General features: G+C 39.6%; 1 protein-coding gene across 6 annotated transcripts in view; it reads right to left on the reverse strand.

The window, feature by feature from the left end:
• Positions 1 to 11,665, reverse strand: part of LOC148851384 (RNase L inhibitor protein-like protein) — a 46,822-nt gene extending 35,157 nt beyond the window's left edge. Inside the window, exons 1-6 of one of the 6 annotated variants that reach the window (XM_088946660.1) lie at positions 11,534 to 11,641; positions 11,169 to 11,206; positions 9,547 to 9,647; positions 8,391 to 8,443; positions 7,252 to 7,320; positions 4,071 to 4,108 (exon numbers count right to left, since the gene is read on the reverse strand). In XM_088946660.1, coding sequence (XP_088802786.1) covers positions 4,071 to 4,108; positions 7,252 to 7,320; positions 8,391 to 8,443; positions 9,547 to 9,625 — 239 coding nt within the window. In that variant the 5' untranslated portion in view covers positions 9,626 to 9,647; positions 11,169 to 11,206; positions 11,534 to 11,641. Of the gene's footprint in view, positions 1 to 4,070; positions 4,112 to 7,251; positions 7,321 to 8,390; positions 8,444 to 9,546; positions 9,648 to 11,135; positions 11,207 to 11,502 lie in introns of all 6 variants that reach the window. The other 5 variants (XM_088946657.1, XM_088946656.1, XM_088946662.1 and 2 more) reach the window with 5 other exon arrangements.
• Positions 11,666 to 13,313: the final 1,648 nt, after the last annotated feature.

Raw genomic sequence — 13,313 nt, forward strand, 5'->3', positions numbered from 1 at the left:
ATACTTGGGCCTTCAACTGCTATAACTCCCTATGGGATTGGGCTTCTTTTCAAAGTAGATCCAGGAGTGGAGAAGTTGGGGATGATACTAGTAACTGAAATGATTGTGGGTGTCGTGAGAGGGCATCAGCCACCCGGTTAGCAACCCCTGCTTTGTACTCAATTATGTAGTCGTACCCCAGTAGCTTGGATATCCATCGTTGTTGTTCCGAGGATAGAACTAATTGATCCAATAAGAACTTCAAACTTTGATGGTCGGTCCTAATTATGAACCGTCTACTGAGCAAGTAGGATCGCCAACGTTGGACTGCTAAGACCATTGCTATTAATTCTCGTTCATAAACTGATTTGACCCACTTTTGTGATGTTAAGGCCTTGCTGAAAAAGGCTAGTGGTCGCCCCTCTTGCATGAGAACAGCCCCAACACCTTGACCGGAGGCATCACACTCAATGATGAAGTCTTTTGTGAAATCGGGCAATGCTAATGTTGGAGGGCTCGCAATTGCCTGTCTCAATTGCTCAAAAGCTTGTTGGGCATTGGTTGGGGCAGCTCCTGGCATGAGGGGGATGCGGTGGTCATGCTCCCGGCGTGGTGGAAGTTCTTGGGATTCTTTGAACATGCTACCATAGTATTGGAGTTGTTGTAGGCGGCTTTGGAAGTCTCTAGGCCCATCTAGGCTGTTGTTAGCTAAAGATGGGCTGGTCCAATTTGAGTCCATGTGCATGAATATGGGTTGATCCGGATCTCCTATTTGCTTTGTTAATGTTGCAAGACTGATGGGCCTTGGACCCTTGCATGTTTGCCCTTGTAGATAGACTGTAGAGTTCCCTGATGTGAAGTCCATGGTGAGACGGGCCCAGTCACAGATCATGGGCCCTACCTGTCTTAACCGTTGACTGCCTAGCACCACGTCCGCTCCACTGAGATGAAGAGGATATAGGTCCACCGCAAACTAGTGACCCTGAACCTTAAGTGGTAGGCCCATGCAAATGGTATTGCAAGATAGGCTATTACCGTTGGCCACATGAACCGTAAAAGTCGTTGGTTGAACTGGGAGTCCCATTTTATCCACCAAGACTTGAGTTATTAAGTTAAGGGAACTGCCACTGTCTATGAGGATTGACACTTGGCGTCCCTGGATTAGCCCTGCAACTCTCATTGTTTGAGGGGATGCAAGTCCCGTAAGGGCTTGTAGAGATATTTCAGGTGTGCCATTTGGTTGTATTTCCCACCCTGGGTTAGATTCTCCGCAACCAGTGAGGTCGTCTTCCTCTTCGGCATCTGTTTGGAGGAGAAATGCTTGTTGTTTCTTGCACCGATGGCCCGGCCCGAATTTCTCTTCGCAGTTGTAACAAAGTCCTTTGTCTCTGCAGGCTTGCATCTTTGCCCAGGTCAGTCGTTTGAAAGGAACCAATAGGCCTGGGCCCAATATTCCTTCCTCCTTGTCTGGTGTTGTCGTCCAGTCCTGGTTCCTAGACCCCATGGCCATTGCACCTTTCTTGCTTGAGCAAACTTATCCTCGTACAATCTTGCTAGCGCTATCGCGTTTATGACCGGAGTGGGCTGCATCGCCTTTACTTCCAGTCGTAGTTCTTCTTTTAGGCCGCCGATGAAGCTTCCCACCAACGCCTTCTCCGTCCACCCTTTGACTCTCACAGCCAACTTTTCGAACTCCATCTAGTAATCTTTAACTGATCCCACCTGTCGTAGCTTTGCCAAACTCTCATCATGATCTTCGAACCCAGACGATCCAAAATGGATAGTCATGGCATCCGTGAAGTCTGCCCAAGTTTGACGAAGGTGCCCCCGTCGATACCATTAAAACCAGAGGATAGCTTCCCCTTCAAGATGCGCAGAAGCCATTGCTACCCTGTCTTGCCCAGGTGTCTCATGGTAATCGAAATACCGTTCAGCTCTGAGGATCCAGGGAGTTGGGTCGCCGCCTGAGAAGATGGGGAAATCAATTTTGGCTGCTCTCGTTGCCGCCCCTGTTTTGCGGTTGTTTTCATTGCTGCGCTCTTCTTGGCTTCCTCTGTCCTTGTTCGTTGCCCCCTGCTCTAGTCGATTGAGGAGAGCAGTGAAACCTTCCTTCATTTCTTTGAGATCTGAAGACATTCGATGGATCTCTAGCTCCATTTGATCCACCCGGGTGTCCACTGACATGTTTCTTGTGTTGGTCATGCGAGCTCTAATACCAACTTGTTAGGAACCTGCCTAACTCAGGCCTCTTCGAGGGGGCCAACCTCCTGAATTCGTTGGAAGGAGAAAGAGAGAGAGAGAGAGAGAGAGAGAGATTAATGCCGAAAGAATTACCATCTTATTTCTCTTTGTGCTTTACTACTTATACTGTTTACAATCTTTGATTTCTTTCTGTTACAGCAGTTGCAAGTGGACGATTAGTTGTGCTGACGTGGCCTCCTCTTGTAAAACTGATTAACTGCTTTTTGTTGGTCTGTTCCAGTAGTCTTTACAGTAGTAGGTTGGGTGCAATCAAATAGTTCGGGAACGTGGTCCCTTAAACAACCTGTAAGGGAATTATTGAGCCTCACAAGGGAGCTGGATGCACAATTTTCTAGGTCTACGAGGTCAGCAAATGCTTTAGCTGACAACCTAGCAAAGCAAGGGGTGAATAGGGAGTTTTTGTTTCAGGGGTCACCTTACACATTAGTAGGTGACAGTTGTATTTCTGGGAAGGGAAGAGGCAGATGGTGGAGAGACTTAATTGCAGCTAAAATATAATAGAAAGAGGTGACTAGATAACCATCTCGTCTTTTCCCTCCTTAGGCTACTCTCTATAGAGGAAAATTATGGACACTTCCAATCTTTAGCAGAAGGTTAAGTCCTAAATTGGGCAATGGCCAAAGGCTGCTTTTTGGAAAGATCATTGGTGTAGCAGCAGGCCTCTCTCAGATTCATTTCCAGAGCTGTATCAGATTGCTGAGAACCAAGATGCAGCTGTTGCAGATTGCCATGAAGTAATTGGCAGCTATGTTTTCTGGTGCCCTTCATTTCGAAGACATTTTCAGGATTGGGGGATTGTTGAGGCTGCTGAGCTGCTAGAGTTGATCTCTTCAGTCCTTGGACCCGAGTATTGAGGTCTGAAGATAGTTGGAGCTGGAATTGGGGTGCTGATGGCCTTTTTTCAGTAAAATTCTTTGTCCTCAAGCTTTCAGATAGAAACCTAGATGATGTGCCTGCTTCCAGAATTTCAAATCCGATTTCCCCCTCAAAAATCAATGCTCTGGTTTGGGCAGCGGTGTTGGACAAGTGTTTAACTAAAGTTAATCTGAACAAAAGAGGGGTGCAGGTCCAGGACCAGATGTGTGTTTTGTAGTCAAGCTATGGAAGAAAGTAACCATCTGTTCCTCCATTGCACTGTCACTTCCTTTATTTGGTGGCATTATTTCTCAGCTCTGGGTGTAGTTTGGGTCATGCCTGAAACTGTGTTGGAGCTGCTGTGGTGTTGGGAGCTTCAAGGTCTCTCAAAGCTTGCCAGAAGTGTGTGGATTTCTATCCCGGATGCAGTGATAAGCACCATTTGAACAGAAAGGAATAGGAAGTTGTTTGAGAATGTCTCCAAAGATTCAGATGCTTTAATTTCCTTTTCTATTGGAAAGCCGGTATCTTGGGTTTCAGTTGCAAAGGAGCTTCAGACTTATGGCCTAGGGGCTCTTTTGAGGTCTAGGAGCTGATTTGAATTGTGTAGGTGGGGCTGATTCCTGGCCAAGGGAATATCCTTGGGGAGCCTGTTGTATTTCTTCTGCTCTTTTCAAAAGTTTAATAAAGTTACACTACCTTTCTCAAAAAAAAAAAAATTGATTATGTTATGAGGGGTCACCTTATTTTGGAAGGTGACAGTTGCAGTTTTCTTATCTTCAAGCTTAATGAAAGTTACCATTTCCTATAAAAAAAAAAAGGTTGGAGTGGTAATCACTAGCTACACAAGAAAACAATGATTTGGTCTCCAAATAATGTATCAGGAGAAATTATAGAAAGCATGACTAAACAGGCTGAAAGCTTGAATCACAGATGTGAATGATTTAAATAATATAGTAAAATTACTTTGATACCTCAAAACAATGCCCCCAAAACCATAATTAATCCGCAGTTCCTGCATGAATCAGAATTGTTCTAGTTATCAGGCTAGCGATACAGGAAAACAATGCATAAATTCAAAGTGTTTATTAAGATCAATAGCACTGTAGCCAGCTCATATTCAAAGTAGGACTTTCTTATCCCTCTTTTGATCAGTAACAGAAAACTTTTTTATTAAGAATGAAAAGTGAAACAATTGTACATCAGGGGAAAAAAGAAAGAAAAACTTGGCCTTAAACAATAGGTCAGAATTCTGTCTTCCCAAAAGATTACACCTGAATTTGGTTCCTTGCATATACATTAAACCCAATATAAACCCCTCGAGGTAATGGAGCCCCCAGCCAAACATAATTCTTCTGTATCAACATCTAATTTAGCTTAGCCATCAACCCTAGGTGAATGAGATAGTCACCATAGAAGCAATTAGCTCTAGCTTCTCCAAATGGAGGGGTGCATCCAGAGCTTTATGTGATAGGTGAATACGATTTAGATAAAAAGGAAAATTCTATAAAACAGTTGTAAGGACAGCTATGCTGCATGGAGCAGAGTGTTGGGCAGTCAAGAAATAACATGTCCAAAGAATTAGTGACAGAAATGCATAGGATGAGATGGATGAGTGGAAAATCTAGAAAGGATAGGATCAGAAATGAGGTCATTCAAAGGAATATAATCCAATGGGTGATAAATAAGAGAAAGTAGACTAAGAAGGTCCAGTCATGTGCATAGAAGACCTTCAACAGCACTCATAAGAAGAAGTGATCTATTGCAAGTTGGAATGGGTTATAAGGGTAGGCATTAAACAGAACAGAATGGTGAAACAGGATTCATGTAGCCAACCCCATATAGTTGGGATAAGGCTTGGATGATGATGATGAGTTGCATTGGCCCCTCCTCCCTTCTATGTGTTTAATCATAGCAACCAAACAATCCATTCTCACTTTGCCCCTTTTAACTCATCTAGAGGCAAAACGTTCACCACTCAATTTAAAATTTATCTTTCAAGTAAAACAAAACCATGCAAGGAAGCCAATCAAGTAGGATTATGACAAAACACTGCATCATCCTCCACTTTGAATTTGTTTAACTAAAGTTGCCAACAGTTCAAACTCTCATATGAGATGCTGTATTCTGGCCACCAAAAGTCTCAGGCAACTTATATGCAAAGCTGCCAGTGACTCATGTCACTTGCTAACCCACCTTGAAGGTGGAGTTTGGAAAATAATACTATACTTGCTCTAGTAATGCAATAGCAAGTGCAAGTGACACATCCTTTGCCCTAAAATGGAAATATAATAAATATTTTTTTTGGCACTAAGTGGAAGAGGCACCATTCAAATCTGAAGGCAGCACATCCCCAAGACAAAGTACAGAATTATCTGATATGTTATTAATGGATTCAATCTTCATAAGCCAATCCATTCCTTGATTTGCTTCTCTCTGTACATGTGAGTATTAAGTGCTCATAATTTAACAATGGGCATGGCACTAAACAGAATGGAATGGTAAAAGGGGTTCAGGTAGCTGAACCCATATAGTTGGTGAGGCTTGGATGATGACGATGATGATGATGCATGTGAGTACTAAACAGCATTTCCACTCCCAAAGAAAACATTTTGACATATTTTAGCAAAATGCAAGCAATAGGAAATACTCAGCAATAAGTTGTTCTTGAGATTAAGAAGTAGCAGACCCCATATAGTTGGTGAGACTTGGATGATGATGATGATACATGTGAATATTAAACGGGATTTTCACTCCAAAGAAAACATTTTGACATTTTTTAGCAAAATGCTCAGCAATAATGTGGAGGTTTACAAAAGCAGCTATGATTTGGTCTATTTGGGAAGATAGAAATGCAAGAATTTTTCAGGAAAAGGAAAGAAGCGTACAATAAATCAGGGAGTGTGTGTAATGACTGGGGTGATACATTGGTTAAAGACTGTGGACTGTTTTCACCAGTTTCCCTTTGACAATTTTTGGGGAAACTGGAGGGTGGTGGCAAATAGCAGTTCTCAGAAGGTTAGAACACATTCAGATTGCACACCACCTCCGGAAGAGTACTTAAAACTGAATCTTGATGGAAGCAGTTAAGGAAATCTGGGCCGGTCTGGTGTAGGTGGGGTGGTGAGAGGCAAGGATGGGAACATCCTGGCAGTATTCTTGGGGCCAGTGGGGGAAGAAGAGTCTATTAGGGCTGAACTGCTTGTTGCAACACAAGGAATTCAGATATCTCACCAGCTTAGTTTGGTAAATTTTATAATAGAAGGAGATTCTGAGGTGGTGGTGATGGGATGGGGTGCAAAATCCGGGTTCTATTCCATCGTATCATAGAGAGAAATTAAGAAATTTAAATGGTTTACGGGGAGAATGAATGTAAGAGCACACTGGGTTAGGAAATCATCACAACTGATTGTCTTGCTAAACAAAGGACAAACAGGGATACTTTACTCTGGGCTCAGCTGTAATTTTCCTTTAATCTGCTTTTTTGTTTTTGATTTAGGGGTGTTTGCTCTTGTGCCTCTAAAAGGGATGCTTGTACTGATTTAATCTCTTGATGTTAATAAAATATTCATCATTTATCAAAAAACACAATTATTACTTCTGGACCCACTAAAGAGTGGTATGGTGATGACCTATAAATGTCAATTAGGGTGCGGTGACATCAAAATGCAGCCTCTGATCAACAATGACGTGTCTCTAACCCCAAGTTACTGGTTCACTGGTTGAACAAATACAGGAGAAAAATGTAAAAAGACTTTAAGGAAGAAGAAAACAGAAAAATACATAGGAGAATATTGGATGGAAAGAAAACACATATCTTTGGAAAAGAATTTTGTGTTGGCTCTCTTCTTCTATTCTCTGCTCTAACCTTATATGCTGACTAAAAAATCACTCATTTCATGTACAAGTAGTTTCCTCTCAGAAACATTTTGATAGCCACTTTGTTCTGTTTCTTGAATTCAATTGTTAGATGCAGGTAAACTTGACACCCCATAAAACCACGTTAGATTGCTCTTTCTTAATTTGTTAAAATAAATTCGTGAACAGAAACTGATAGAACATAAGTAAGAAGAACAATTGAGACTAATCTAAGTCAAGAAAGCATATGCACCGACTAAAAACTGAACATTAAACATCAATATCAAGTCAGATACTTTCTTTCAACAGACCAAATCTTGCAAGCTTACGCCCTGTGCACCTTTTCACATCACATTGTCCAAAATCCTGAATTAACACCATATTATAGTTTAGATCAATGATTTTCATATTCCACCAAATTACATGGAAAGATGTGATAAGCTCAAGAATCATGTTGTATCAATATGTCTAACAAGTCAGAACCTGGCATGTATGCTAAGTCTGTTCTTATAAAAATAAAAAATAATAAAAAATGCTTGTGAGAATGGATTTGTGAGCTCAACAATGTATTTACAGAAGGTTCAGATCAGCCAATAGTATGGCTGCTACCCTGGTTAGGCAATGAGTGAAAAGGACCCAACTATTCTGAGGGGCAACTTTACAAAGGGAATGGGATGTAACTTGAATTTTGAAGTTCAACATGTAAGGGTAGGTTGCACAGGCTTGATTGTATGGGATGCCTGGCACATCTCTTTGCAAATACATTGTACACCATTCTTTTATTGATTAATAAAGTCACAATTATTATTGATCAAAACACTATGTATTTACAGAAGATAGAAGAAATGTGCATTTTCATACAATAATAAACACAATAACTTATCTACTGAATTGTACCATATACAACAAATGAATAAAGTTAGAAACTATAGACAGGAAAGGATACCTACTAAATTTATCATATACAAGTTCAAAACCATAAATGTGAAAGGATATAATAATAATGTATTATAAACATTAATTTATATTACTCAACTAAGAAATGGAGAAAAAATAGAAAAATTATAAGGTGAACATAGTTACCAAAAGAGAACAAAAATACTGAAGAAACATAGTATACATTCCCACATGTTAGAAGAACTACCCAACTAATTACCCTCTTTCTGAGTTGTAAATAAGCAAAAATCAAATTGTTTGGACATCAGATAATCTTCAAATGAAATGCCAATTCCTTACCAATATTTGTGAAACCAACCCATAAAAAGTTTTGTTGGTTGAATCACTAAAAATATTTGACTCTTAAAAATTATTCAACTATATCCAAACATGGCCTTGTAGGAACATCAAATTGTTCAACAAGAAAATGGCACCAAGATTACAACATATTTCCCACCTGATTTATGGTTAACTTAGAGAATTAAATGTCCAGAACATACCCACATTGCAAGCTGGATTTTTGGAACCAGAAACTCCTCTTCGTTTGCTGCATCTGCGAGATATTTGTTGGATCAGTCATCTCCCTTTCTTTGATGATAACAAAAATTCATTAGAAAGATATAAAATGGGGGAAGACAAGAAATGGCACATTAGGGATAGGGAAGCAAACAAGTAAAGTGAGGGAAAAGAAGACCAGAAAAGAACCTCTCATGCTTAAAATTTCAACTTTTCTCATTAACACCTCATTTTGTAAGGATTTTGAGTGGTTTCTCTTTTTTTTCAAGGAAAGAAAATTGTATTCTGGGCATAACATGGTTGCCAAGGCATCTGGGAAATTCTGGGCAACAGAAAGGATAAGAACCATACTCTGACCAAATCATCTATCCCAATAAGTCTCAGGAAGAATGGCACTACTGCACCATCATTACTATCCCTGAATCTCCTAAACTTACTGGCCCATGGTTCCTAAGAAGCACCAATCAGAATTTGAACTTAATAGAATGATTACTAGGGGAAATGCAGATCAACATTAAGTATAACTGGATATCATCTGACAACAGTAAAACACTCTCTAGATTTGCATCTTGAGCCGAAGGTGTCAACTAGCTCGGTTGGTAAAGTCTCTAGCTGGTTGTAATGGAGACTTGGGACCAAATCCGGCCCTCACCAGGGTTGGGGGGTTATGGGTTTTGGGGATGGGAACCCCCAATGTGTAGCCCCATGGAACCATTAAAAAAATGCATCTTCAGTCATTGTTATAATTTCTTTATTTCTTATTTTGCGAATATTGGATGACTTCATAAATTTTTTTTACACTTTCACGGCTTTAGGTTAAATGAAATCATGATATCCTTCTCTTTGTTCAATTGTTTTCTGCACTCTGTTATTTCTCCATGTTTCTTTTAGGTTGAAACATGACTAGAGAACAGGTTGATTGGGTTGTGTTGAGGTTGAGACTCAAGCTGGGTTATGATTGGGGAAGGTTGGGTTAGGGTTAGGATTGATCACGATAACCCCAGCTTGCATTCTTAATCATAACTTTGTGCAGCTAATTATAGAAGAAGAATGACTACCTAAAGGGTATTCCATATACAAATAACTTTTTAGAGTAGAGAGCATATAAGTTTGGCTATACTTGACTCAAAAAAGTCTTACCCAGCTTCAGTTGCAGTCTTCTTACAATCTCATCCAGGCAACACAATAAAGGACTGAACAAATGATTGATATATTTCATCTCCTTGGTTAATTTTCTTTTTCTGGGGAGAGTTGTACAGCAAAACATAAATACATAGATCAAGAAAGTAGCTAATGCAACTGTGATGCATCACAGATACAATTGATAAGCAGACTGTAGCTTAGTTGTCAAATGCAATGTTGTCAGACTCGGAGACAAAAAAAAAAAAAAGGAAAGCTCACTGGATAAAAGTTTTACCGGTTAAACCACCACAGGAAATCTCAATGGTTTAACCATCATTTAGATCATTCAGCCTGTAAGAATCATCAAATAACCAGGACCCAAAAAGTTCACTGTGTCATTGGTTCAACTGTTCAATCCAGTTCAAGTCTAACAAATAAACAAATAAACCATTGTTTAGCAGGATAGCATCCAAAAGCCTATTGTTGATACAATTAAGTATCTCCCCTTTAGGAATTTAACCTTTTATAATAAATCTGGACCAATTAGGAATTCAACTTACATAGAGGTAAACACGTAAATCATTGTTTATCAGGATAACATCCAAATTCCTATTATTGATAGTTGATACAACCAACTACCTTCCCATTCAAGTCCAAGTTATATTGATTATTGAAACCTGTTGTTGGATTAAAAGCTTTGGTTAAGAGAATAATAATAAACAAATATATCCAGAATACATTAATGTGACTAAATCCGCAAAGTCAAAACAGGAATAACTTGAAGATTTTAACATGATCTTTGTACATTGATAGAATAGAAAATATATCAAATGAACAGTACCTAGATCGACAAAACCCGAGACAGGAACAACCTGTGAGGTTATAACATGTTCATTCATCCAGCATTTGACATGGCAAGTATTAGAGGGATAAGGGTGCTCTGTAAACAAACTTGCTCAGTCTTCGGATGGTCCATGATTAGTTGTTGAACATAAATATATAGATGCTTTTGACAATCTCGTTTATGTGCAATTGACAGGTAAAGGGATCTTGCTTGGAGAAGTGGATTCAGGTTTATTAGTGCATTAACATGAATATGACAACATATGAGTACTTTCTTTACCAATGAATTTGCCTGTTCGGTGGCAATATTGAGCACAATGCAAGAAGAATTTAGAAATCCCATGTAAGAACCTTACCGTTCAGCTAACTGCCTCTCATGTTCTTGTGATAATGTAGTTGATTAATGATTTCTACCAAACTGATAACGGTATTTAAGTGTTCGAATCTACTAAACACAGAACTATAAAATTGTACGGCAACCGAAATTTTGTTTCCACTTCCTACATTTGTGATTTGGGTTTGGTAATTTGGTTTATGAAGAACTAGCTGATTTTAATGTTTTGGAATTGGTGCTTGGCAATGCCAAACCATTTGATTTGAATGAAGATTACTTCCTATAAATCAATAAATTCTATAGGAATGAAGTATTCTCCTGTGTTAATCTCTAAAGTGCATAAAAACGGTAGAATCAACCGCAATAAATGCAGTATCAAATTAAATTTTCCAGTAAAAACCACAACTAAAGAAAACCGATGCCAACTCACGCTTTCTAGTTGGTATATAAAGTATGGCAATACCTAGATCAGTTGGGAGAGACTCGTCGTGATCATAATCCCTGTATAAGAGGCATAGCACAATATTCAAACAAACCCCAAGTTAGTATTGCCCAACTAGAAGATATCTCCGAGTCCGAGCTTCCAGGTAAGATGACAACAATCAAAATAACGAGGAAAATGAGCGATGAACCTCAATTTTGCAAGCCAAAAATTTTTTCTTTTGCTTTTGAAAAAACAATTGAGGCATTTTATGCAGAGAAATATAACAGCAGTGAACCAAAAGGCTAAGCCGAAACCAAGAAGTTAGCGGAAATAAAACAGAGAAAGATTGGAAATAGTTGATGCTCGAAATTACCGAGGGTGTCCCTTGTTACTACTGGACTGACCTCGGTGGGAAGAGCTGCTTCTGAATCGCCTGCACTTGTTATGCCCCATTGAAGAGAATCGGAGGGAAAATAGTAATACCGAAATCGTTGAACGGAGCGTTAAATACCTTAGCTCAAGGATTTCTCTAACGTGCGCCAAGAATGTAATGTTAACCATCGGCTCTAGTTTTTAGGGCAACAACTTGGGCCGGATTAATCCGAACCAAGCCCGAACAACTAGGGTTGGGTTTAGATTATGGTTAAAGGTTGAAAAGTGTGAATCCGACTTAACATTGGGTACTAGCGGAGGGGCCCTGCGTTGCAGGGGCTCGTTCATAAACTATCAGGCTCGAGCTTGATTCAAATTAGAGAGTTGAGCTCGAGTTTGAGCTTGACTACATTTGATTGCAGGTCTCTCAAGTAACCGAGGTTCCAAGCCGAGGTCTCCCTCAATTGTTGATGTGCCAAATCGAGGTCTTCCTCAGTTGTTGAAGTGTCGAGCTGAGGTTTTCCTAACAAGCGAGGTGTTGAGCTAAGGTCTCCCTTAGTTGACAAGGTGTCGGGCCAAGGTCTCCCTTAATTGTCAAGGTGCTAAGCCAAGATCTCCCTTAGTGGTCGAGGTCTTCTTTAGTTGTCGAGGTGTCGTCTAGCTAGAGCTCGACTCGAATTAGAGACTTGAGCTTGAACTTAGAAGTACGAGCTCGACTACCTTTAATTTTAGGTCCCTTAGCAGCCGAGATGCTGAGCTGAGGTCTCCATCAATTAGAGATAGAGTGGCATTCTTGTAATTTATAAGAAGAGAGAGAGAGAGAGAGAGATATGACATTCTTGTAAATTGTAAGAAAAAGAGAGAGTGTGGCATTCTTGTAATTTGAAAGGAAAAAAAATGCAAGAGAGAGAGAGAGTTGGTAGGAGAGAATGGCATTCTTGTAATTTAAAAGGAAAAAAACAAAATATGTATGAAAAATAGTCATTAGGAGAGAGTGGTATTTGTTGTAATTTGAAAAAAAAAGGCAAGAGAGAGAGAGAGAGAGAGAGAGAGTTGGTAGGAGATAATAGCGTTCTTTTAATTTGAAAGGAAAAAAAAACCAAAGAAAGAGAGATAATTGGTAGAGAGTGGCATTCTTGTAATTTATATGAAAAAAAGCAAAAAATATTGTTAGATTCTAATTACCTCATCCTTAGGCCTTCATGCCTACACATTTCAGCTTAATATATTTATATAGATCTATCAAAATTAAAAACTTAGGCCTTGTTTGTTTCGCGGGAATAGGGGTATAGAATTAGAATCCAACTACTTGGTTGGGCCGAATTAGAATCTCATTCCCATCCCTGCTAGAATGACATTCCCCCATTTGAGGGAATGGCCATTCCATACCCCTCCCTTGGGAATGAAATCACATTCTCGTTGATTCCAATTTCATTCTCATTCATGTCTGAACCAAACAAACTATGGGAATAGACCATTTCAATTCCGACTCCGACTACAAACCAAATGGATCCTTAGGGTCAATTTGGTTTTCAACCGGAATTGGAATAGTATATTCCCTTCACCTGTATGATTCAGTAAAAAACCAGAATCAAAGTTGACTAGAATGAATTCTCATTTCTTAAAGAGGGGGAGGGAATGCCCATTCCCTCATGTTGGGGAATGTCATTCCACAGTAATGGGAATGGGATTCCAATTCCATCAAATAAAACAGTTGGAATTATAATGGACCATTTTGATTCAAATTCTGAACTCCTATTCCTGCAAGCCAAACGGACCCTTAACATTGGGTTGGGTTAAGGGAAGCCTTGA

This window comes from Nelumbo lutea, chromosome 5, assembly GCF_056320005.1.
Source record: "Nelumbo lutea isolate HS-2025 chromosome 5, American lotus-T2T, whole genome shotgun sequence".
Taxonomy (NCBI): Eukaryota; Viridiplantae; Streptophyta; class Magnoliopsida; order Proteales; family Nelumbonaceae; genus Nelumbo; species Nelumbo lutea.